The 27,497-nt window shown below is 35.2% G+C and overlaps 1 protein-coding gene across 1 annotated transcript in view; it reads left to right on the top strand.

Moving 5' to 3' along the window:
- TRDN (triadin) overlaps positions 1-27,497 on the top strand; it is a 213,068-nt gene that overhangs the window by 37,181 nt on the left and 148,390 nt on the right. Inside the window, exons 4-7 of the mRNA XM_079298923.1 lie at positions 4,260-4,397; positions 6,300-6,326; positions 18,945-18,995; positions 25,323-25,382. Coding sequence (XP_079155049.1) covers positions 4,260-4,397; positions 6,300-6,326; positions 18,945-18,995; positions 25,323-25,382 — 276 coding nt within the window. The remainder of the gene's footprint in view (positions 1-4,259; positions 4,398-6,299; positions 6,327-18,944; positions 18,996-25,322; positions 25,383-27,497) is intronic.

The following is a 27,497-nucleotide window of genomic DNA, read 5'->3' as shown; positions in this document are numbered from 1 at the left end:
AATTCAATTAAGTAGTCCTATAATAAGATTTCTTTTAAAGGTGGTATACAAATTCCTTCCATTTGATAGGAATTCTTCCTCTGTCAGCCTGAATTCTTCCAAATTTCAGCATTTTCCAGAAGATTCTGGAATTCTGATGTTTCCTCTGAAAACAAAACTGTTACTATTCTCATGGAAGTGAACATGCCAGCACAAGTAAAGAGGAACTTTTACTGATTTGAAAAACATCTCTTATACCTTTGACAAAATGTTCTAGCAAAGCATTTTTTGTGAAATCTGTGCTGTTCTGGAATGTAAGTAATCTATCAAGGTAGATTGTTGTGTAGACCTGGGATTAATTATGAATGCAAAGTTACAAATCTAATTGCTTAGCCAAAGTGTACAGTAACAAGAAGGATTTAAATCTGAAACAGCATCACTAGCAGGATCCATGTCATATTCCTCAGTAATACAAAAATAAGGTGACATATCCATGCTAATTTTTCAGACTTTCTATTCAATGCAAAGGGGTGGGTATCTTTGGAAATTAATTAATATAACCCTAAGACAGAGGAAAGAGAGACACTTGCCTTCTGAAGGCACATTTCACTAAATATGATAATCTGAACTTAAACTTTGATTAAAGGTAATGGCATAGAGTCCACTAAAATCTTCAATATTATTTGTATGTTTCATGTCAGAACTTAAACTCCTCAATAATAATTTACTTTTCACCTCCTTCAACAGGTGCTTATTTATCGTTTACTATTCTATCTAAGATTAAAAAATTGGCTCAATTCCTATATAAAAGTTAAGCAAAAGGTAAAACTTCACAAGTCTGTATCTATCTGAGAAATATTCTATATTGATAAAGGCTCTTTACAGTGTAAATTCAAAACCCTGCCCCTTCTATTTCCAGAGCAGTGGATTGTATGTGATATATGTTGCATTTATTACAGTTTAGATGAATTATATTAATCTATAATAATACTAATTATAGCTACAGATTAGTTACACACCATGTATTAGCAAAAGAAATATATTGTGAGCTTAACATTTAAAATAACTAGTCTGCTAAGATTTGCTAAGGAATGAGAAGTTGAATAGAAGACTGATAATCAGTCTAAATCTCATCGTGCTTTTCTGTTGCTGGACATCTCTAAATTTAAAAAAATTCAAGCTCAAACTTTTTAATGAAAATCTGCATGCTTTCAGCTTCACTTTTGCAGCAAGAGCATGTAGATCTTCTGGAAATGGTTGTCCTTTTTTTTCCACGTGTATGAGGTAAATTGAATCTTTATCTGTACTTGTTAACACCAGAATTGTTTTATTTAATTTTCCTTTTTTTTTTAGTGTATTTCATTCTACTAGGGACCACATAGTACCTGGTATTGTTGAAGTTGCTCGGAGAACTAAAAGCATGGATTTGATCAGTTGTAATTTTCACTTCAACATTACTTGGTGTGGTGTTCTTAAGAATTCTAGAAGACATCATTACCATTAACACTACTGTTAAAAACTAGTGGAAATACAACACGAGTTAAACAGAACATCTCTGCATGAGGAAATAATTTTCAGGGTATGTGCCATTTGCATCAGATATCAAGTAAGCTCACAGTATCTGTTTAAATACAAAATTTCATTTGCAAATATGTATAAAGTGTCCTCCTCTACACAGCTCCAAACTCTTTTTTCTAAACTTTCTATGTTAAACAGGATTTGCAGCTTGGACCTGTTAGCAAAGGCATGACTGGACAATTTTGCCTCTGGACACTTACAATTTCTAATCCCTTTACATAGTGTGGTATGAAGATGTTATGAATTAAAAGCAGGATATGATGTTGAAGAGTGATTCATCAGCAAAGATGGCTTGCCTTGGGGTGGTTGGAATAATTTCCTCTGCTCTTGATCTTGCACTTCTCTGAGCATTTCCCTTGCCTGCCCAGGGGGGACAGCTCTGCTACCTGTGAAACAGAAGCAGTTCTCGAACTGCTAGTTGATAGACCACTTTATTAAAGTAAATTGATACCAGTTCTTGTTTAGTTTACAGTTATAGTCCCTGCAGCTGGAAAAACCTGTGGCTGTAAAAGCAACTGAGCCCTCCATAAGGAGCCAGTGGGTAAAAGGAGAGTGGATGGCCACGCTGAAAATCAAGGCAGCTGTCCAAAGTTAAACCATCCCTGCTTGTGAATCAAAATCTTGATTATGCTAAGTCACCTCTGGCCATGTCCATTCTGTTATTTCACTTTGACTCCTTAGCACCTCTAGATTAGCATAAAGTACAAATGGCATCAGGGATCAGGTCACAGATTTGATTTTGAAGAGCCCAAATGTAGGTACTCCTTTTCTTGATTAATGCTTGAGAAGAAAATTTGTGACAAATCGCTTGAAAAAATTAAATCTCTATATCTCAATGCATGAAGACAATGCAAACAAATAATTGTCATGCTAAACAAAGTAAATATTAGCTGGTTTGGTACTCAATCCTTCTGAATAAAATAGTGTGCACAGTAGTACTCTAAATTAAATTTTTTTGCAATTATGTCATTGCATCATGTCACACCTTTAATTTATTTGATGTGTCTGATTGCTCAGCAACATATACATATATAATAAAATATTCACGAAATACTAATTACTAATTAATATTTCTTTGGTCTGCATTGCACAAGCAGGTGCAAACCAGTAGAAAGTCAGCCTGGTCTCTTGTGTTTCAGAATAATTAATTAGAAATAAAATGCACAATTTAGTGATGCATTTATATTTCAAATAAAGCTACATCTAAGTTTCATTACAACACTTAATAGAAAATAACTGTTCACACAGTTGCTGTCACTGAAAAAGTTCTTTTAAGCCTGCACCATGCATGATTTTTAGCCTGCAAGTCCATGTGAGACTGCTTCTGATTAATGCTAATATTTGGCTTGTGAGTCAGAACACTGCAATCAGAAGTAATTCTGATTTGTCTTTAGCTTCCTACTAAAATATTTACCTACAAAAAGGCAATGTGAAACAGAGTATGGTTCCCACCTTGATTCTGTTAAATTCAGTGTATGTATTTCTATCAAAACTCCTAGGAGCAAGACTAGTCCAAGAGTTTAAATCACATTTGTAGTCTACCTTCAGTTAGTTGTTTATATTTGTGGAAATCTTAGCACAGACCAGGCGAGGACTCAGTCTGCAGTTTCAAGTACAGTGGGCAATAACATAGACTGAATGAGAGTTGTCCCTCTTCCTAAGCAATGTTTGGTACAAAGTTCAAGAAAATAGAAAACTGCTGCACAGAATGGTTAGAAGAAAAAGTCTGTCAGAGGCTGGAAAGTCCCTCTGAAGTGGTGTGTCAGGTACAGAGAAATCTGGTGAAATTCCAATTGGAAAAACCTTTAAGGTATTACTGGTATTACCCACTGATGGCTCTGCAGCCTGGGGGTGGATATAGCAGGGAGCAGAAGTCTCACTTCCATCAGAGGTTCCAGAAAGATGAAGAACAAGAAACTCCAGAGCTTCCTTGTTTCTCAATTTGCTTGCCTATGGGGGCAGTAAGACCAGAACAAGTTAAATATGCACATGTGCACAAGTGTACATGTAAGAAATCATAGGAAAGTTGTTAGAGAAGGACCAGAATCACAGGAGTATGTGTGTGAAAGCACATAGTGTCTCTGTGCCACTGTCTGGATTTGCATCCCTGCTTATTTGGAGCTCAGGAGAATTTTGGCTTGAGTATGGACAGTGCTCTTCTTTCCATCCTGTACATGTGGTCCATGACAATGACATGACCTGTGTGTGTAGCTAATCCGAGGCTCAGCAATTTCTTCAGCCAGGACTTGTGTGAAGGAAGGAGCTCAGCAGGGAGATATGAGATGAGTGGGACTGAATTCCAGATGGGCATCAAGAGGTAGGGGATCTGAGTCAGATTAACAATTAGGTTGAAATGAAGAGATTATCTAAAATGAAGAATATTGGAATGAAATCTATACTTATATTTTGCCCAACCATGCCTCAGAAGGAGAGCCAGAACTTGGAGTACATCAGACTAAATTATACAACTTACTCTGTGAACAGCAGGTGCAATAAAATACAGTTTATACCAGTCTTCCACAGGAAGGAGAGCTGTCCTCAAATGATTGAATAATAAAAATTAACATTCACAATCATTGTTTCTGCTAAAAGAGGTAGTATAATTAGTCCTATATAAAATGAAGATTACTTTTTATTACTGAAGGAGATTTTGGTTTGGGTTCTTTTTTTCAAATCACTTTTGTTTTAAACTCTGCACTCAGGAAGATCTGTTCACAAGCTCAGCACAGAACCACTGAGAATCATTCATGAGACACTGGAAGAGTCTTCTGATTGGATTTATGGCTTTTTTTCTTTACTGTCTGACATCGTATGGAGTGATGATGATGACAGTGATGAAGGTATTTGTAATGTAAAGACTTCTGTAACTGCTCTAACTGCTGTTTTACATGCATTAAAATGGCTTACTCAGCTTTTAACATCTCAGACAAGAAGGTCAAACAAAAGGAAAAATGAACATTGTTGCTAATAAAGCATCCACTGGCTATTCCAATCCGTAAATTGGTCTCTTTGTTAGCTTTCATCTCGTGTTTTATGTACTATTACAGAAAAGCTGTCAGAATTAAATATTACCATCAGTACATCTTGAAGAAAAGAGCACTAATTTGTATACGACTTCAAAGCCACATCCAAAATATGCATCAGGATATTGCTTCAGAGAATGGAAATAACAATTTTATTTTAATCAGCAAGAATCTAAAGAACCCTGGAAAATATACAAGATACTTCAAGAAATTTAGAACTTTTTAAAATTTCACATGTTGATGACGGGGCAATATATTGAAACTAAAAAACATATGACATTTCAACTGAACTGACAGGATTTTGTGCAGCATATTGCAAATAATTCAGTTTACTAGAAATTATACTTTTACCATTACAACACCAAATTCATCTGACATAATCAGATAAATGAAAATAAATTACTAATATTTTGATTTTGGAAATAATTTTCCTTCTGTTAATAAGAACAAAAAGCCAGAGCAAAATGAAAAAATAAAACCCAGTTTCCCAGTATGAGCAGAGACTGCTCACAGTCAGTAGTGGATCATTGTGTCATATCATATTGGTCATTCTGACAAGTGATATGTGTAGGAGTGACATCTTCATTTCATGGTAGTTTATTTTATATTCCATTTGGCTACACCAGAATATAATTAAAAAGCGACATGTCCTGAAACTGACTTCTACCTGTTTGTTCAGAAACCTGAGATCTTACCAAGTGTTTGCCTTTTAAATATGTGCATGAGCTTTTTATATTAGCGCCACATACAAATGCTAATAGACAGGCTGCTTCATGTGAGTCTGTGAATTGGGCATCCTATTCTGAGATATGATTTATAACTAGCAGAAAGCCAGTCTCTTCCAAGGATGACAAACAGAAAAAATGAAAAATAGAGAGCTAGACAAAATGTGATAAGTGTGCATTTTTTTCTTTTCATAGCTCCCAAAGCACAAACAAACTTTCAAACACTCAAGAGTCTAAGTGCTAATGGCAGTAGGAAAAGCCATAAAATACCTGACAGACAAAAATTTGAGATCTGATGTTCACTAGATTTGGAAATCTTAACTCTGGCAGTGTTTTGTACAAGTGGAATTTCATTATCAACCGGGAGCATGAATAGGCAGTGAGGCATCTTACTGCACTGTAACATAAAAATTAAGTACTTTGAGCACCCTGCCCACCCTGTGCTGTAGTCAGTGCAGCTGAGGCTGCACCCTAGTCAGTCATTCAGGATCACTCCTTCAAATTCTGTGTCCTACATGAAGGTGCAATAACATATTGCAGCAATCAAGTGCTTATAGTTACACTGAAACCATTTTTGCCTTGGGTTTCACTGGCAGCATTGCTAGATTTACAATCTTGCTAAACTTCATACATATTTTATTTGGAATTTTAAAATAATCAGTGAGCCTTTCCTTAAAATGTGGAAACATGGATAAAGATAAGCAAATTCTTTATTGTATCCACAAGTTAATATTCAGAGGCACTAATAGAGATTTGGATATTTCCTTGGTTACTACTGCACCTTGAATTTATCTACCCAAACTCTATGGCAAGATAGTTTTTTTATGAAAAATCCAAAATCTCAGAATAGATGCTTGTCATTTAGCATATAAAGAAGAAAATTGTTTTTTGAAAAAAATTACCTGACATTAAAAAAATGAAGAAGTTTTTTTGTTTGTTTTGTTTTTTTTAAAAAATATTTTCTCTGATACCTATTTTTTTTCTCTTGGTTTAGGTGAAGTGGAACCTTCCCTGAAAAAAGGTTGGTGAATTGCTTAACATTAGAGGGAAAATATTTTGTAATAATTTTAAAAATTAACTGTATATCTGTGATGTAAATTCTGTTAATGGTTACATGGCAGTCTACTAACTTTTTCAGTTTTGATCTAACAAACTCATTAAATGCAAAACACAAATAATAATATTTACTGAGCTGTTTGTTGCTCCGCGAGAAATCTTTACTATTTCATTGTTACTGAGAAAATCTAAAAAAATTTCATCTAAAAATAGAATTACAGGAATATTATTTACATCCTTATCATGCTTGAGAAGCTCCTGTTAATGCCAAGAAGTTATATGTATGTCTGGATGGAAATATAGTTCAGGAATAATAATATGGAAAGTATATTTAGTGAGAAATAATGATGAGGTACTGTCAAGCATTTTACCTGAAGCCAACACAGACCCCTAAAGAAAGGACTCCATCCTAATCTTCTGAAAAAATTACTTAGTTATCATTGAATTTTTAAAGCAGAGAAGTGAAGGAAATGGAATTTATATTATAATCTTTATGGATATTGAAATTGTTTTGCTAAATCATAAAACTTATATTCAACTTCTACTAAATCAAAATGCAAATATATTAGAAGGCTAGAATTACTAATGATAGAATGTAAAGCTTTTCAAAACTAGGGTGTGTTTTTTCTCCATATTGAGCAAAGCTCAAGAACAGTAGGATGTGTAACCAACCCCATGTGAACTGAATTTGGTATCCATCAAATTCTCAAGAGGAAAATGCCCATACTGAAGAATCAATCTCCCCAGTTGCTTCTGAGATTACAATCCAGTTTTTTTCTGAAGTTAATTGGAACTGGATCAGACTTCTATTTAATGAAACATTTTTTCAGTCTCAATCTGCAATCCAAGGAATTAATAGGCTTGATGACCAGAATCAGTTATCTTTCTATTGATGATTTGTTAGAAAAACTTGCAGATAGTGAAGGAAAAGATTCCATCTCTTTACTTCATCTGTAAGAACCGTAAAACCTTCAGCATCACCCTGCCTCTTTTCCCACAGAGATAGGTGCATTTTTAATTTTGCAGAAGGTGCACAGAGTCTGAAGCTGTAGCACATTGCTGGCAAGGATGTACATGGGTGGAATCATGGGCCAGTGTAGGGCCCAGGCTGAAAGTGCTGCTACTTCATGGCTAGGGAGGCATAATCCATAAAAACACCATGGACAGCACCACCAATGCAATCAGCATTGCAATCCTTTCTTCTCTGCAAATCAGTGACACAGGCCTTACCCATTGCATTGGCATGCAAAGCTGTAGAAACAGAATTTGGAGAAGTTGTCTAAACAAGCTGAAGGCTGCTTAAATTGTAAGCAGTTGGAAGTGATAATATGGTTGTTTGAACCTAAAACTGCCCCGTCCAAGGAGCTGAGTATCTAACTGCTGGCTGGGAATGTTTTCCTCACTATTCAAAGCTCACTGCCTGGCTCTGGACATGAATCCTGAGAGGGTCTTCTATCTTTGGTATAAAGGAAATGGACAAGGGGCAGGTGATTTCTCTAGATCTGGTATCTTAGAGGATAATGCAGCCACATAGATGTGAAAAGGCCCAAATTCAAATATACTTCACCTGCCTGAACAGTTAAATGAACTTTGAGTGGCTTTGCCATTTGCTGGATGTGTGCTCAAGATTCTCCCTCTGTCTTTTAGACTATAAGCATTCTTATCCTTGTCTCCCTGCAAAAAGCTTTCTCCTGGCTGGGCCTGCTGAAGATAGCACCCCTTTCTGTCACAAGTAATGCCATGAGCTTTCACATAGCAACATCCTCAAGTAACTTACCATCCCCAGGGGACTGGAGGTCTCCATTTCATCCTGGCAGACAGGATCTGGCCTCGTTTATACTTTATTTTGTCACCTCTTTTACAGGGCCACAGAAATACAACATCTGTGGCCTGAAGCCACGAGTGCCTTGGAAGTGCCAGTGCGAAGCAGTGTGCCTCAGAGGTGCTCCTGCCTCTCTGCAGACTCCCCTTAAAACTTCATAAACATCATGTAATAAACAGGGGATACAGGCAGAAGTTTTCTGAGAGCTCTGTGGTGTGGTGTGGTCTGGAGAGCAGCACTAGCAATTCTCTCCCAGCTCTAAAGCTGGTGAGAGCAGGAGGCAGAGCCCTGGAGGGGAGCTGCGGGCTCAGGTGAGCTCCTGCAGGCAGCACTCACAGGCATCACAATCTCCTCCCCTGAGCACAAGGTGCAGATCTCTCCAAGCAGCGTCTCCTAACTAATTGGTGCTGTCATTTACATTGTCCATAAATAAGATTTCCAGAACAAAAGCTTTCTAAAACAAAACAAAAGAAGACAAGACACTAAATTGGTGATTTTTTCCGTGTTGCTGCTGTTAGGGCTGGACCCGAAAAGAGGGCCATCTATACAAATAGATCTAGAGATTTTTGGGTGTCAAAATGTTAATTTGATCCATTATATTAGAACCAATTTTTTGGGCTATGGAGTTTTCCCTACCATTTCTTTATCAAAATCCCTTCAGCTCTGAGCAGCAATTTTATCTATAGCTTTATGAAGCATCCTTCTTTAGATGACACTGGCATTTGAACATTCCAAACAAGAAAAAACCCAGTGAGATTGTGAAGTACACTACTGCTGTCTCCAGAATATGAACAGATTGGCATTTTTCACATTTTTACTGTAAACTTCTCTCAAATTTCATTCTGGAAATGTGCACCATGGTTGCTGTGCCTTATATTTAAGTATTTGCATTAGATCCAACTTACCATTACTGTAGTATTCATGAATAAAATGAATATTTGAAAATAAAATAATATTTGAAAAATCTCCATGTCTATTTTTAGTGAATCGGCAAGCCTTCACTCTTTTGCTTTGCTGACCAGTAGCTTTTATGAATGCTAAAATGTTTGCACAAAACTTACTCTATAATGGAATGTACAAAAAGATAAGATTGCTGGTATCACAATACAATAGCATATCGGAAAAAAAATTCAAGGGGAGTGGCAAGGACATTGTCTAGCCATGAAAGAAGAAAAGCCTAATCATAGACTTTGAAAGCAAAGATCACTTTCCTAGAGATGTAAATTAAAAGCAAAGATAATAGAAGTACAGGTAATGACAATGGGCTTCCATGGGAAATGGGATTAATATCAGTTTCAGAATCCTTTAGAAGATATGAAAATATCTCTCACACACCTTTTTTTTTTATTGCAATTATTTTTGCCAGTCCAAGTCTTATCACTAATATTTATCTTCGATAATTGGAAAAGAATGAACATTTAATATTGTCTGGTAAAGCAGTATATTCTTCAGTGGACATAGTGAAAGATTATTCTGGAGGGGCTTTGCAGTCTTTAACAATGCATATTCTCAACATAGAAAAACTATAGGACATTTTCACAAAAGACAGAGAAGTTTAGTTCTTTCTTTCAGGCTTAATTTGCTTTTAGTTTCATTTTTTTCTATAATAGTTACAAATGATAATCTTGTTCATTTTTTCAGGGTTAGTTTCACCTTTAGAGACACAATATATTATTTGACAGCTGTATGCCTGTATGTTTTTACTAGAAATTATTGCTATAAAAAAGAAAGTGTGGGGTGGGGTTTTTTTTGTTTTTTTCTTGTTTTGTTTTTCTTTTGTAGACACTACTGGCCTCAGTTGCAAGTTTGAAAAGAGCTGAGAAAACACAAAATTGGAAACAAAGATCAGTAAATAGTAAAGAAGTGCAAACACTTCAACATTAACAACCATGCCTAAAAAGGTCTTTATTAAAATGAAAATAATTTTAATTTCAATAAATACTATTCAATTTAAAAGCAAAGAAGTAAATGAAGCACAATTACAACAGTTATCCATTTCTGTGTTACTGGAAAATTTTATTATTGCCTCAGATTATTTTTGCCAAACATCAAAAAAAACATTTAATTCAGCTAGAGATAGTTCTCTAATTTTTCTTTGAGTTAGTCTATATATGAGATAGAAAAATGGGTTTTTGATTTTTTTCATAGGAAAACATAACTTAAAAATTCATAGATTACAACAAAAAGCCAGCACAGACTAGAAATTTCTGTTAAAAGGTCACAAGAAATTTTGTAAAAGACAAATAACTTTTTTGGCAAAGCACCTTATCCATCTGTCTGCAGTTCAAATGAGAGAGAGTATCATTGTCAGAGTGTTAGGCTGGTTATTAATATGCTGAAGACACATCATGCTCTTAAAAGACGTGTCAGCCTCTGAGGGAATGGTCAGTTACACTGACTCACCCTGGGCAGCTCTGGCCAAGGTGCAGCTCCCCCTGACCTGATGCCAGCACCCACTCCTATTAACCCCTTCTCCTCCCCAAGGTTAGGCCAGTCACAATTTATTCAGCACAATCTATTGGCTTGTTTAGACCTGGGTATTGATCTGTGATAACAAAAAAAGTGCTCCCAAAAAGAAAGATTCTCATACCAGACCATTTCCTTCATTGTCTTTTGGTGTACTGATCAAGTGAACATATACAACAAATTTGCCTGGGACAGGGGAGAATCTGCTTAGAGAAGGCAGGGATTTTCTAATTTGGATTTAAAAGTAGCTTTCATATGATAACCAGTACAAGTCTAAATTCTCAGTGTCCAAGCAGGGTAGGGTAAACATACTGAAAAATATTTAAGTTATTAGACGAACAATTTATCATGTGTGCCAGACTGTTTTAAACTATTAAAATACCAAAGAGTATATGATTAGCCCAGAAGTCCAGCTGACACAGTGGATGTGACAGAAGTCCTTGTTGCTGCCCTAGAGTGACCAGTGCAAATGCCTCAGGAAATATATCAGAATTGTTAAAACTATAGTTATAATTTCCCAAGGGAGCTCTCCATACACCAAGCATTTTCCCCAGTGAAAGGACATGGTGTTTGCACGGCTGTAATCCATCTACAACTTCTTGTGAACCTAAGGCTACAGTCTGGAAATGAATTAGAGAAAATAAATTCAGAATACCATAAATGAAACCTGAAAACTGTCTTACAGTGCAGTTGACATATATGTGTCTTAAAAAAATAATTATGCAGCTTCATTCATCCCTAAAGTATATACCCATTTGTTCCAATAATGCCTCCTGAATTCAGTTTCTTTTATGTTGCTGTATGGTAATGTTCACTTCTCTGGATATGACTTGCTATTAAAGATCTCACTGAAAGGCTTTTGCTTTCTCCCTAGGCTACATTTTACTCTAAAGCATTTTGCATATCTTTGTGTAAAGTACACCCTGTGTTAAAAGATGGAAATCATTGATTGCTTCAATTCTCTGATTTTAAACTGCTTTTCCAGATACGTATTTTTTTTCATTTTTCATTTTTGTGGCATCAATTTCTGTTATTAATGTTCTTTTAACAATTTCATCTGGTTTTACTTACATTGATCGATACATCAATAGCATATACACTATAAAATAGGATTTCATATAAGAAAGAAAATATTTTTCGTATTATGCAGATAAAAAATGCCAATATACCACATGGATGTTCAATTACAATTCTTTTACCTTTTGCAGAATAGTGATTTGTTTTCAACTTAAGCTGTAACTTTTCAATCCAATTTTACCAAGTATATTTTAAAAGAGAAAGTGAGAACTTTGGGCCACAAGGCTAGCAGGGACCCTGGACAGGAGTGTAGAAGAGAGCTTTGCAGCTGTTGAAGTTATCCTCTTAAACTGGGGAAAACCTTAAGCTCAAACATTTCTATTCTTTGTAGAAATCTTAATTTGTGCCCCTGTAATGGAGCTCTGGGGAGGTTCTCACTCAGAGGAGAGAGCATTAAGCAGATCCCCACAGGCTGGAGTCTGCCTTGCCTCATCTGGAAAATGAACAACTTTTCCAAAACTCGATTACACCCACACCATCAAAACTGGGGTTCTTGCATATTTCTGAGTGAACTCAGATCCCTTCACAGCTACTGCTGTGCCAAGGAGAGGATGTAGCAAATGGAGCCCACGCTCCTGACCCACAGAAGCTTCTATTTTCTGCAGGCCAAACCCCCAAAATCATATTGATTGGATCCGAAAGTCATTAAATTTGTGAAGGAAGAATTATTTATGGATTAATACAGTACGGTAGAATCTGCAGAGTTCATGTTTTTGAAATCTTGGTAGGGTAACTGAGTCTATGATTTCTTTTTATTGTATTTTTAACATCTCTCAAAAACAAACAACAAAAGCAAAAAAAAAAAAATTAAATAGGTAAGTACGGAAAAATATTTCTTTGATGCTAATCAAGATTAGAGATTTTAGGAATAGTTGTGTATGTAATTTCGTTCTAAGAGGTCTACAAGCCTTGCCTGCATTTTTTTCTTTAAAAAATGACACTCAATTTAATGCAGACTGATAAAATTGGCAAAGAAAAATATTTAACACTGCGCCAGTAACACCCTTGAAGACTGGCATCCTTAAGGAGAAGATTGTCAAGACAATTTCATGTTCCACTGAAGGAAATAAATATCTGGTTTTGATCATGTGGCTCTATCTCTGCTTTGTTTGATTAAAGAGGTTGTCTGTCTTTTGGTTTTTGATTTTAAACAAAGTGCAAGTAGCTTTCATTTTAGATTTTAGAACCAAGGCACAGAACTGCTGTCTAGTAATTAAAAATACAGTGTTAGCATCTTTATATATATTAAGAATAAAACTTTATGGTAGAATGTTAAGGATTGAAAAAATTTAATATCTTCCCCTTTCACTTCTTCTAAAAGCCTAGCCATTAAAATTCCAACATAAAAATCTGCATGTGGTCTCCCTTAAGGGTGCCAGTGCTGCTTACAGGACAATTAGTCAAAGATAATTGCAAGTACCTCCCTCCCTGTAAAACCCTTTTAGATAAGATATTGCTTTTCTGTTTCAAATGAAAACCTTACCAGGGAAAAAACAAAACTCAAAATAATAATAATAATAATAATAATAATAATAATAATAATAATAATAATAATAGCAAATGGAACTTGACATGGTGCATAACCTTTCCTTTCCTTTCCTTTCCTTTCCTTTCCTTTCCTTTCCTTTCCTTTCCTTTCCTTTCCTTTCCTTTCCTTTCCTTTCCTTTCCTTTCCTTTCCTTTCCTTTCCTTTCCTTTCCTTTCCTTTCCTTTCCTTTCCTTTCCTTTCCTTTCCTTTCCTTTCCTTTCCTTTCCTTTCCTTTCCTTTCCTTTCCTTTCCTTTCCTTTCCTTTCCTTTCCTTTCCTTTCCTTTCCTTTCCTTTCCTTTCCTTTCCTTTCCTTTCCTTTCCTTTCCTTTCCTTTCCTTTCTCTTTTATTCTCACTCTAACTTGTGGCTGTTATTTCCAAAGAGGTAGATAAAAATTTCTGAAATCATATTTAACAGGAACTATTTTCTGGTTCCTCATGTCGTGGATGAGCACACAAACTGTTCAGCATTTTCATTGATAGGAGCAATTTGTTCCCTGTTGCATTTTCAAGGAAGCTTTTGCGATACAAGATTCCAGGAAGCTGAAGTTGCTCTGAATCCCCAGAACAGGGTGAGATCTAAGAAAACACTGGGGATAAGACTGTGCTGCTGGCAAGCTGATAGGGAAGTCACCTGAATAAGTCATACATGTCACTGAGTCTTTCCAACACTGAATGCTGGTATTTAAGGCTGCCTATTCCACTGTCTTTGGTTCCTGGATATGGGCACAATACACTAATTTAATTCCCCAATTAAATAATTTCTTCCCTTTCATTATTTGTCCCTGAGCTTTTTTTCCTGTTGCAAGGTGGTTTTTTTGGTCTTGCTGTGTTGTTTTTTTGCCTGTAAAGTACAGCTACTTGATGTATTAGCAGTGAGATAGAAGTTGCTCTAATGCACAGCTTCCTTTCTTCTCCTCCTAGCCCCGCAAGGATAGCTGTCACCTCACCAGCTGGTGCTATCTAGATTAAAAATAGACCTCAGCTGCACAATTGCAAATTTCTCCTGAGGATACCAACAGCAAGAGAGTTGACTACAACTCTTCACACAGACATCATCTAAAAACACATTTGAAATGACATCTCTCTCATCTTCTAAAGCTCTTAACACCACTCATTCTGGCCTTGCCCTCAATATGTTTCCACCAACTCTTCAGGATAATCAGCTGCCTGTTACCAATTAGTCCTGATAAACTAGCAAGGACATAGCCCCACTAAATTGCTGGCAATAGGTGTAAGGATTTTAACTGCTCAAAAATTATTAACCTCTGGCTCACCAGACTCTGAGTTGGACTCATTTTCCTTTTCACACTTAGATATTCATGAGAGAGAATGTCAAAGCACTGAAGGTGTATATCACAGTATTATTACCTGTAACAGATTATGAAAAAGATAACCAGATGGTAAAATTTATTAGGAAAAAAAATCTATTGTCATTTCATAGAAAATTCCATCTGCTTAATTATACCTTTAAAACACTAGATATATTGAAATAAATTCTTTATTCGTTGCAGTATTTAAGTGGTAACAGGATGGCTTTAAGCATGGTTCAGAGGTAAAACTCCAGTTCTTTTGCTGACTTTCTGGGTCATCTTAGGTAATGGAGAACCTTTTTCAATTTTTTTCTCACTTTGTCTCTTGTATCATTGCCATTTCTGTTATGGTTTTTGGGATTTTTTTAAAAGTATATTTTTGTAAGATGGAAACTCAGTGGAGGGTGAGGTGTAGGTGCTGTTTTGAAAATGTCAGAACACTACTCACCATTTTATCCTCTAATGAAACAAGATGCAAGGCTGTGCTTTCCCAGTAAGAAAAGAAATGTGTCTCTCAAAATTTGAACTCCTGTGTTACAGAGATGAGATATTTATATTGTGTTATAGCTCCATGTGATACCTAAAGTAATTCATGTAGGCTAGGGGACATTGATGCTATTTTAACACAATAAAATTAAAATAGCTGCGAATAATGCTATCCATTTTACTATGTTGTAAAAAAGGATATAACAAAATCAGAAACACAAAGGCAGACAAATAAAGGAATCAGGAACCAGGAGAATCTCCTCATGTCCTAGCATGAAGGGCTGTGCTCTTCATTCACACAGATGTAAACCTGCACAGTGCTGACCCATTAATTTACACAGATTCAAAGAACTGAAATTATTTTTCTCCCATCCTGATCTTCCTGGAGCTGGAGTGCAGAGCCAGTGCTGTGCTTTCATTAGACACTCTCAACTGCTGTTAATGAAAATTAGCTGGGTGTGGGGTGGGGAAGCTGCTGCCCAGACTCTCTTGTTCAGCAGGGATTTCCAGTAAAGCTGCCTGCAATACTGATCCTCAGCTCACGGTTAAGGTCTGTTTTGGGTCAACATGACACAGATAAATCAGCCTGACAGCAATACAGTTGAGTTTGTCTCCTTTCAGCATCTTGACATGGTCAGTTAGAAGACTCCTAGCTTTCCTTCTTGGAGTTATTTAAAATAATCACCCTGCATGTTCTATATATCTGCAAAGACCTGAAGTCTAACGAAATTAGCATCAAGCAGTACCCATATTTAAAGAAATATTTATCTATTCAAAACCCAAGCAACAAAAGGGGAAAGATAATTTTTCATGTCTGCCTAATAATTTAAGAAAACAAACAATGAAATACAGCTTTTAAAATATATATCCCTTACAATAATTTAATAAACTTTTCTGTCCTCTCATAAAGAATCTGGATGGTTGCTGTGGTGACAAAGATTATCCTTGCGGCTGCTTGATTCTGTCATTTTTCTAAACATGCATTCGTAATATTTAGGATTTATTAACAATGTGTCACATTGATAGAGATAAATTGCATGCTTTAAACTGGCCATGTAAGTCTTCTATGATATTACAACCACTTTGTCAACTCAGCAATAAGATATGATGTGATTACTAGAAAATTAAAGCTATTTGTCATAAAAGATGAAGCAGAGAGTATCAGAACGCTTATAAAACAACAACAAGAAATCTTTAATAATCTAATATGCTTCTTGATTTTATACTTTAAAGTTAGCAAATAGTTACTCTTTTCTGTTTTGTAAATTGATCCAGTTTAGCATATGTTGAGACTTAGATTTATTTGTACTGGGAAAATTTGGGGAGTAATGCATCAGAATTGATATGATCCAGGCTGAAATTTTTTATGATGGTTCAGAATGTAATGGGAATTTTGTGGAGACCTTAAAAGTAGGACAATTTACAGTATATAAAAGCAAATATGGGCACATTTGTGTGTTAAGAAGATGTACTTCACTTCTAGGAATTTGTGTAGGTTTCTTTCTGATTTGTGGTATCCAAATTGGAGCAGAAAATTAGATGAGATTCTCAGTGTGGCTGTCTAAAAAGGTATCTTTTGGTGCACCTTACTGAAATATTTGTTTGGAGCAAGCTTCACTGCTGATACAGTGTGAGCCTGATTTAAATAACCAGCTCTAGAGTCATTGCTCCATACATATTTTGCAGTCAAACTAGCAGTAAATTCCCTAAATCAAAAGTAATTTTAAAACATTTTTCGGGGTTTTTTTTAATAACAAATATTTATACTTATTTTATGCTTATTTTTTTTCAAGAGAGATAGGCCTGTTTTCTATAGTGAGACACATAATATATGGTAGAAATGCAGCAGAGCTGAGGCATTTTAAAGCAAGCAAGGAATGTGTGTCTGTGTGACTCTGCCTGAAGAATATGATTTATTCATATTCATCTCTGTATGTAGGGTGACCTCTTGAATTGGGTGAGATATGTCTCCACTGTATGTTGCAATGCAGAGGAAGTGACTCACCTTTCTTTAAGTCCCCTGAGTCAGTGTTTGGAGGCAGTCTGGAGCACTGGCAGGGAAAGCTGCTCAAATGTGCCCAGAATTAGGGAGCAATCTTCCATCTGTTCCTGTCTTGCACCGTTCCTACCACTTTTGCTACCTAAACTAGACCATGTAGTCATTTAAACAAAACAAGTGGGAAAAGTTTGAAAATCCAGCAACAGAATTCTCTCAGTCAGCAGAAATAAAATATCCTCATATATTTGAAAGAAAAATAATCCAGACTCAGCTGAAATACAATATATTAGTGAAGTATATTTCTTCCTATTCTCACCCTTTGAGGTTTATAGAACAATAAATAAACTGTGCACCCAGGCTGAAAAGAGCAAGATGAAAACTGTATAAAAACACTTTTTAGTCTAATGACATCATATAATTAGCTTAGTAATGTTTCCGTACATTAGGGGCTAACAGTGATGCATTTTACCCTCTGTTACTCTTCATCTCAGTGAAATAATATTCTCTCTATCTGAAGACAACATAGCCTGATGCCATAGACTTGCTATTTTTGCAAACCACACACAATAATTATTTCAGGTACTAAATACTGTACAATAAAACCATTCTGGATTATTTTCAAGGACCTATGTAAAATATCTGGGCAGGGAAATTTCCATTTCCTGCTGGATTTCTTTGGCAATGTGTATTCTGAGAAAATAACTAAGGTTGTCTTCAATAGGCATTAGTGCAGTTTCTTAGACTTGACATGCAAAATGCATAACTTTTTCTCTGTTGGATTAATTTTGAGGTCAGTGTCCTTGTTATTTAGATCCTGCAGACCACAGGTAACACTGAAATGCAAGAAGGCATCTCCCACAGAGTCTAGTGAGATTTGCATTTGCTTTTGTCAAAAATAATTTCATACAGTATTTTAGAGTGATTTCCTACTGCAGGAAATATGTGCACAATATGATAAACCAGGCACTCTGTATAGTCTTAATCACTTTATTTCACAGCTATAATAAATGCCCTTTAAATTTCCACAGGTGTGCAAACAAGGCTATGCACATTCGATTTAATTCCTGTTTTCCTTTTCAAAAATTCAAAATTTTACCTTTTTTTTTTTTTTTTTAATATCATCCTGTTTTTAACACAGCAGACAGGACAGTAGAAAAAAAGATTTATACAGAAGTATATAGCAGTAATTTAATATGAATATTACAGCTGAAAATTTTTGTTCAAATGGAATGGAATAACAAGGGCAGATAAATACTGTATCCCTTCCTCCTCTAAGAAACCAGTTCTCAGTTTTTGGTGTACAGCATGATCAAAATGAGTAATTATCCAAGACAACAGTCCCTAACTGGGGAACTTTTTATCTCTGTAGTTTGTACAGAGCATTGAGTCTACCTTTTATTGTGTGTTGGAGATACCAATTCAGTATGTGAGTTTTAACAATTTTAGAAAATATAGCAAAAATAACAACTTTTTTCCTTCTAAAATTTGGAAAACATAAAATACTAATCTTAGTAAACAACTCAAGATAAATACAAAAAATGCTTAGTAAATAATGTTTTTCTGAATCATGACCAACAAATGTTACTGTATATCTATTACAGATAAGTAAAACCTATTCTTGCCTTTAAAAGTAGCTGCATGGCACAATTAAAAACAGAATAGTTATTCAAGACAGTTAATATTGCAATTTTTCTCGATATACATTGTCTGTGTATATATATAAAATTGAACTATATTTTATATAATTCTGACTATGTAGGTGACTAAGCATGGTGCAGCCATAATGTTTTAAGCACTTTGTAATTTAAATTTTTTATAGTATGAGAATTCATCTAATTTTTGAGTGTAAAAATTATTTTAATATTAATAAATATGTGTTGCTTTTTTTTTCAGAAATTCATAAAGAGAAAACAGAGAGACCTGAAAAACGAACACCAGCAAAGGGTAATTGGGTTTTTTGTCTGTTTCCCCACATATATTTGTGTAACATACAGTGCCATTGCTAACTTGGTTAACTGCTGCTGTTGTATCATAGAAGCTTTCAAAGATCAGTTGGCACAGACTGCAAATGATCAAAAATTCATGTATACCTTAGCATTAACAAAAAAATTGTAATTTTATGCTTGTGTTAGCTGGATTGAAAATGCACATTCATAATAAGATTCTCCTGCCCAAACTTTTCCAGAAATCTTTTCTTCTAGCAAAGGTGCAAGGAAGTTGAGTGCTGATGAACTTCCTCTGGTTCAAAATGCATGAAGTATGTTGGGCAAGCAAAAAAGCAAATTTATAGGCCAGTGGGTGCCATCCAAGTTAGGAAGTCATGGTTAAGAGTGAGCCAGGTGTGCATCAGAGATAAGAAAAACTTCCATTTAAAGAACCTGCTCTTTTTCAGACTGTTTAATCTCCTATAACTGGCACTTTCCAAAAATCCACAGAGGAACTGGTTTGGACTGGTTTCCAGAGATCACATAAACAAAGATGTTTCCTGGGATATCTGAAGGGGTTTTTGCCTAACAGAGCTCCTCTGTAAAGTCCAGGCCACATAAAACTTGATGAGCATCCCTCTAACACACCAGTGCTCAGCTTGATAGTGGCAGGAGGAAGCAAGGAGGCTTATTAAAATATTGTGTATACACATGCACCCTTCCTCATGCAATTATATTCATTTCTATATGTATTCTTAGTGTGGTTTTACAGCATTTTACACCTCTGTAAAATGTTTTTATAGTATTTTTCACCTCTACTTCTGTGCTAATCAGGGTTATCTGGACTGCCTAGAACTGTTTCCCAATTACTTAATAAATCATGTTTTATCAAAATGAATTTTTTAGGGTACTAGTGGGCAAGCCAGGCAGTAATGAACTCAGATCCATTAGCAAGGATCCCAGCTAAGGTCTTTTCAAGCAAAGTAATCCAAAAACACAAATGATGTTGCAATCTTCACCAAAACAGCCTCTTGTGTACCATTTCATCTATACAAAAGTGCATTTCTTTACACAGAACAATATTAGCACTGCAGAAATTATTACAAAGAAATTATAAGATGCTAGAAAAAAGGTGTTCAGGTGTTATTAGTTAAGCCCCATTATTCATGTGCCTGATAATGCAGTCTCTAGTTACACAATTAGTAGCTGAAGCACTAAAACACTAAACAATGTCTTCTTCTATTTTTTAAGTTTAATCTCAACAATGTGACTTGTACATAGGAGGAACAATTACCAGGAAACATTCTATCTGGCCTCTGTCTACAGTGTGGTAAAGGCATGAATCCGTAGAGAATTTTACTGCTACCTTCTAAAGTACCTTCAGGAAATATGTACAAACAGTCTTTTATTAATATGAAAAATCCAGAAGTAAAATTAATATTTGTAATAGCAGGAGATAGAAAAATCATTTCTGTCTTCTGCCCAACATGTGGGAACACTGGAGTTTTAAAAGTAATTTAATGATATTTTTTTGTACAGTAAAATCCTCTGAGTACAAGTCCCACAGTTTACAAGGGAGTTCAATCTCTAAGCCTCATTTTTGAAAGATTGAACTGAAATATGAGGAACAGTTATAATGAATAAAAATCCCAGATGGAAGTGACTGAAATTAAAAGATTCAAACAGTACTGAGAGCCAGGTAAACTGGTGCCCTAAAATTTGCTTTTAATTAAATATTTTGATAAACTATTATGTACTGTTATAAGCAATAATGTCTATTTCAATTATTATAGCAAATTTAAACCTTGCAAAAAGAAATAATCTGAGAAATCATTTCACAAGGCCATTGGTCATGCTTAAGAGCCCTTAAATTAAATTACTTCATGATAACATGTACACATAAACACAAATTCACTACAAAGTAAGGTCTTTCCAATTTGATATTTGAGGCATTAGTAATTTCAGAAGTGCAGTGACACCTGGACTGCATGACCAGGGGCTTGATCAGCCAGCAGAAGCACAAGAGATTGATTATTTTTGTGCACACCACTCTCCTAGCTATTTTGTTCTAGATAGATTTTGCAGGACTCTGAGTTGCTGTTGAAGCTGTTTAAGAAATAGGTGATATAATTGTTATCCCTATAACATAAGAGTTAGTTACACCTTGTTTTGGCAAAAAGTAAGAATGATAATAAAAAATAGTGAGATAAAAGTAAGTACAGAAGTTCTGTCTAATGGAAGTCCATGACAATTTCTGATTTTATGGAAAACTGATCTTGTCAGTGAAATTAATTGTCCTGCATTTCTGGGAAATAGCTCTAATTAAAACAAATATTGAGAAGGAATGGGAAAAGGTTGATTTACTGTGTGAGTTTTCCCAGAGTCACTTCACTAATACATTGCTGTTGGAGTGAGGCATGGAAGAAAACATATAATGATGGTTCATTTGCTGCAGCTGGAATACAAAGTATTTGAGACAGCTAAACAGATAAATGGAGGTAGACCATAAAAATCCTAGTATGCTAGAAACCCACATAATTTCACCAAGTTAATAAATTAAAATGCATATATCATACCCACACAAGTCTGTCTAGCCTGATTCCTCAAGGAACAGCTACAACTATGCCTGCATTCACTTTATGCTGGGAAACATGGTACAGATGGAAACACAGCCATAGATTCCTTAATTATTGGTTTGGGTCTGGGAGTCTATGCCCCTCTCCAGACCAACCCTTTTCTTTTTCAGTGGTCCTTCAAGAAGAATTCAGTTGTAAACATCTTAAGTTGCTTTACTTCCAAATGAAAGCATCTACACAGATTTAATGCTCTCTGACTAATGCACTCTAACTTCACTGTATTAGTTCATTTATCTTAACTTTCCTGGGAGTGCTGCTCTGCAGACAAGCACTTAGTCCCTTAGCTGGGGCGAGCAATCTCTGCTTCATGCTCACTGCACTCATCACCTGGCTTGGTACTAAGCAGCAGACTTAAGACTTACTCTGCTGGAAACTATTTTTGCTTCTCTTAGGTACAGAAGTAGTGTCCTACTCTTCTTTTCCACATTTAGTTTTGGAGTGTGGAATGTCTTTGTTGGAGAACTTTATCGAAGATTGACTAAATCACATCCTCCTTCACTATGTCTTCAATTTGATTCAAATAAAATCTGTGGTGATGATTGAAATTAGGAAAATCCTCCCACATATATGAAATGGTTCTTCTTTTTATTTTTCTGTGAAGTAGATAGCAATATTAGGTTTGGAATACATTGTTAAATTACCTTAAAGTTTTTCTTTATAAGCTTCTATTTTAGATTAGTTATAAATTTATCACACTCCAGTCACTTAGGATGAGATTTCCCATGTTCATCTTTTTGCCTCAGGCTGAATTTTCATTCAAAGACATGCAAAAATGTTTCAGCAATTTCCAAAATCTAGGTTAGTGAAAATTAGGTTGGGGTGTTATATTTTTTTTCCAATGCTTATAACACTTCATTTTGAGCTTGTGACTTTTTGGTATTTGCAAGAAAGTCCAAGAAAATCTCTTTTAATTTATGGAAAAATTTTAGCTTCCACAATTGCCATAAATCTACTTGATTTTTAAGTCTAGTTACTATTTTTTCTTGTGGATGTCACCAGCATCCTAGTATCAAAAGTAACAAAATAGGTGATCTTTTAATTACAAAATGTGTTATAAGTCTAATAAAATTGTTGAATTCAAGCTGAATTAACAGTTTTAGCTTCAGCATTTTTCAGCTGCTGAGTGTATAAGTAGCCTTAAAAACATTTTTATATGCTTGTACTTTTTTTTTCTTTCTTTTCTCCTTTTTTTTTTTTTTTTTTAATTCAATGTAGAAAAGAAAATCCAATCAATTCCAATTAGTTTCACAGAAACATGGCAGTATGGCTAATTTCAAATATATATATATAGCTAATTCCCAAATTGAATGCTTGAATTGTGTGCTTGAGAAAGGGAATATATTAAGCCCTTGACAAAGAAAAAGATCTCCAAGTGAAAAATATGGAAAAAATCTGTAGACAGTGATGCATTTTCTATGACAGAGCTTTTATGACTACATATGACATTGAACATGAAGACATTGCAGGGGAGAGTTAATATGCTAAGAAATATCAGATTTAAATGTGTCAGATCAAAAGCTCACATGGATTTTGTTGGTCTTGTGATTGAAGAGTCAAAAATGTCCAATGATCCCAGCCCTGAAACATGAACACTTTAATTTTTGGCAGCACCTGCCCTCCCCAAATAAGGGAAGCCATAGCTCTGACAGTGCCCATAAGGGGTAATGATAAACATTACAATCTGAGATTAGCAACCTCTGAGGCTATGGGGATATCAACACACAGGACAAGGCTCTCAAACTAACCAGAGATCACCTTCAGCCTATAATTGGGAAGAGAAAAATAGCTTATGCTTATGCCAGCCTGGTCTCTGCTTATCCACATTCCAGGCTCCCTGCCCAGATACATCAAGTTACTTTTCTTTCTCAAGAAGGGGCCAACCAATCCCTTCTTCATGTCTAATGCTGTAGTTCACACAAATATTAGTATTTCCTTGCATTTTTCCTATTTGCATTATTTTGAGGATGTGAAACAAATTTCAATTAGCTGTTTTGTCCACTTCCAGGTCTACTGGCATTCAATTCAGTTAGTGTTGTTCAAGGCTCATTTTATGAGTTTGCTGTGTGGGTATGGGTTTTGTTTCTTTTGTTTTCTTTTGGGGTTTTTTTGTTTGTTTGCCTGTTGTTGTGTGGATTTTGTCTCAAATCATAAAATAACTACAATATAAAATTTGTATACAATACAAAACATAAAACAACTACAATAATTTTTTTAAAACCCACAATATGGTCTCTTAGACAAGTAAGACATCCTGTGGACAAAAACAAGCTTTCTGGTTATCAGTCTGTTCTGCATAGTTCAGCTGTATTTTTTGGCATAGAGACTACAAGAGCTTTTGTCTGAATGTGCAGAAGCTTATGTTTCACTCACACTGACCATCACAGAACCCTTGTTTGCAAAACTGTGCTCTTGGTCCAGCCAAAACTGACAAAAGTGCTTAGATAGAGCTAGCATCTGCTAATACAAATGCAAGATGTAAAAGCATGATACAATTCCTGAAAAAAATACTCAGTTTGGAGAATGTTTTTTTCTTGGTATGCTCCTAGATTTGCTAAAGCTTTTGAATGAGATGCAGTCTGTAATTCATCCAATAATACATTGCTGGTGCTGATGCTTTCTTCACAGCCTGCTTTTTTATTGCAAATTTGTTATCCACATTCTTTAAAGGCTTTGAAATATCTCTCTTCAATCTATTTCAACTGTACTGCTGTTTGTTATCAGCAATAATTTACTTGTTATGACTGAAAATGAATTTTGAATAATCCAAACACATATAAGACATAATGAATTTACTGAATGTTCTGAATGATTTCTCTTAATGAAGACAACCTGCTTTTTAATGTGGAAACACACAGTCAACAAAAAAGTGCTTGCACTTTTGTGGAATGGCATTCTCTGCAAAGCTGATGAAATGAATGGATACAAAAGCATAATGAGCTTGTTTATAAAGCTCACCATCATCTAATCAGAATTTGTTTTACTTGTTCCCAGAAACCTGGGTACAGAAAAGAAAATAATTTTTCCCTGAAATTACAAAATGCTGTTCTTTTAGTGGTATGTGTTTTTTAAGAATAAAATCGTTAGTACATGGAATTGAACCACTTCAAAACATGGTCTGAGACCCAGGTGGGCAATAGAGTCTATGAGGACTCATATTTGCCTGTCCCTTGCAGGACATGGAGTCAGTTGTGTTTTGAACAGCTGCTCTTCCTGAGGTTACACTCTGATTAAAAGAGATGTTTTCTTGTTAATCCATCCTGTGACGGAAGTGACAGCTAAAAATAAAGAAAAAAATAGCATAGAAAGCAATATGCTGGCCGGTTTTTTGTTAAGAATAGAAAGCAATGTTGTCAAGGGCTGAAAATAATTTCCTCTGTCAGAAATCTTAGAGTCAGGGTGGTTGTGTAATGGGACCAAAAGAGAAAGGACTGATTAGACTGAGGTTGCTGAATAATCACTTCTTTCAGAAAATATAGTCTAATATGAGAAGACTTATTCAAGGAAAATATTTCTCTTGGGTCTGGAATTAAATATTGACATTAAGAAGGTCTATATATCATCAAGTACCTGTGACTCAGAGCTAAAATCCATTATTTGGATTTACAAAGGCTTTTCCTTGATCACTTTCATGAGACCATAAGTGTGTGTAATACATCTATATTACAGATTTATTGTGAGTTGGGGTTTATTTATTTGTTTATTATTTGTAGCAACACACCGAGACAAACCTGAAAAACAAGAAAAAATTGAGAAGAAGGAACCCCCAAAGGGTATGTATTCAGCTTTTGATATTCTTTGTGCTATTATCAATGACTCAAAATAGTCTAATCTATTACTCTTAGACTGTTCCTGCAGATCCCAATAATGTTTAAGGATGGAGGAGGTGTTGTGAAAGCCAGCTGGAAGGAGAAGGAGGTTTTTAAAAACAATATTAACTTATCACTGTACAGAAAAGCTGAAATTATATTCACATATTAATTAATAAGTCTTTACTGTACTAGTAAGTTCTGTAAAAAATGTCCAGAGCACAAATAGGTGTCCTTTTTACCCTTCGTAAATAAATGCAAGTATATTATTTGTCCTTGAGAATACATTGCACCAAAATATAATGAGTAAATTATAACATACTAGAAATGGTCCCTGTAGACATTCCGCTTTGGAAAACTGCTTAAAAAAAAAAAAAATTTGGATTAGTTTCAGAGACATTGGGGAGATGTTTTAGAGAGAAATTTCCTGGTGGTGTATGCCAGCAACAAATTGCAGATCTGTTGAAGGAGTCAGAATCGGGATACTGTTTATTCTCTACCCACAACTCACGAGTTAGCTCTGGGTTACAAGAGCTGCCATCTAGTTTGCCGTTTGTGAGGATATTTTAGCACAATGGAATTTTGGTGAAGTGCACCTACTTGTCAGAACACTTTTAATTCTTCTGAGAACATGTCCTTTGCACTAACTTATGGCTAATGAAGTCTTGGGCTGGAGGAAGAAACACATTCTTGAAGAGCAAACAGGTCATAATAAATTACCAAAAACCAGAAAAGGGAAGACTGAATATCCAGCCACAGCAAAACTATTAAGGCCAGGAACACAAGTGAACATGCACCTCCTGAAATGTGCTTGACCAGGCCTTTCTATTGGTCTCTGATTGGAGCTTTTCCATTTCATATAAGTAATTCAAAGTGCCTTGAGCTAACAAGACTGATTTTAGAAGTTAATGGCAGACATATAAACTGAGGTGCTTGTTAGAATAAATATTTATTAGTAGAAAATAAAACGATGATAACATGCGGATTTTTTTCTGGGATTTGGAAAAAATGACAAAGCAAAGGCAGTAACATCCCATATTAAATAATGAATTTTTCTTTAAGAATTATGTCATAATGTTGAAAACTTGGGGAACTCTTCAACTTGTTCACAGGAGAATTTATTATTATTTAATGTTTTATTAAGTTTCTTAGAACAATAAAAAAAATATCCCAGCCAAACTCAGATAGCTAGTTAAAAAAAAATAACAAAAAACCAAAAAAACCCAGACAATTATATTGCCTTCCCTTGCCTAATAAATTGTATTAATATTCTAATTATATTTTTTCTTGAAGTGAACTATTAATTTTATTTAGTGAACTATTGCCAAATCTGCTATGGAAACACTACTGTGTATAGAGATTTTCTGTATGCACAATACTAATAAGCATTACTTTCAGACTGTACATTAAATTTCAAAGCTAAGACTATGAATGTGTGTCTTTCTAAGGTCCATTTCATTGCAGTGTAAGTGGGAGACTCCAAAGACTGCATCCCTGTATTTTTGCTGCTCAGTTTCTACATTAAATGCATTGCCTTTTCAAGATCAAGATAATGGAGAATATAAATAGCATCCTAATCTAATCTATAATAAACTTCTGGGATGAAGTTTAAGAAAGTTATTTAATGACACAGAGAGTAATTAGAAGTGTCTCAGTCACTTAGCAGTGTCTCAGTCAGAGATGTCAGCCATGTCCTCATGTATTTTGTTTCTCTACTGCTTAAAAATATAGAAGCCTGAATACTGCCTACCACTCTTCTTTTGCACCCAGTTACATATGGAATTCATGGCACTGTAAAAGAAGGTCCATATTTCCTCATGTTAGACAAAAGCAGTTTTACTAAAATTGGATGAAAGCTCCACAGGAGTTAAACTTAAGCTAGGCTTGCATTTTCACAGCTGTTCTTTCAGAAGTGCTCTAAAGCCCACATGCTTATTTTTTCATTTTTTGGAAAATCATGGTGTGAAATCCTAAGAAAAGCAAGTGGAAAATGTTTTGTGAACAAGTGGATAGCATAATGCAGATTCCACTCTCATAATGTTAGTTTTACTTTGCACATACTGAGTATCTAATTATGGT

This window comes from Erithacus rubecula (assembly GCF_903797595.1).
Source record: "Erithacus rubecula genome assembly, chromosome: 2".
NCBI lineage: Eukaryota > Metazoa > Chordata > Aves > Passeriformes > Muscicapidae > Erithacus > Erithacus rubecula.
This window is presented reverse-complemented; position numbering and strand designations above follow the sequence as displayed.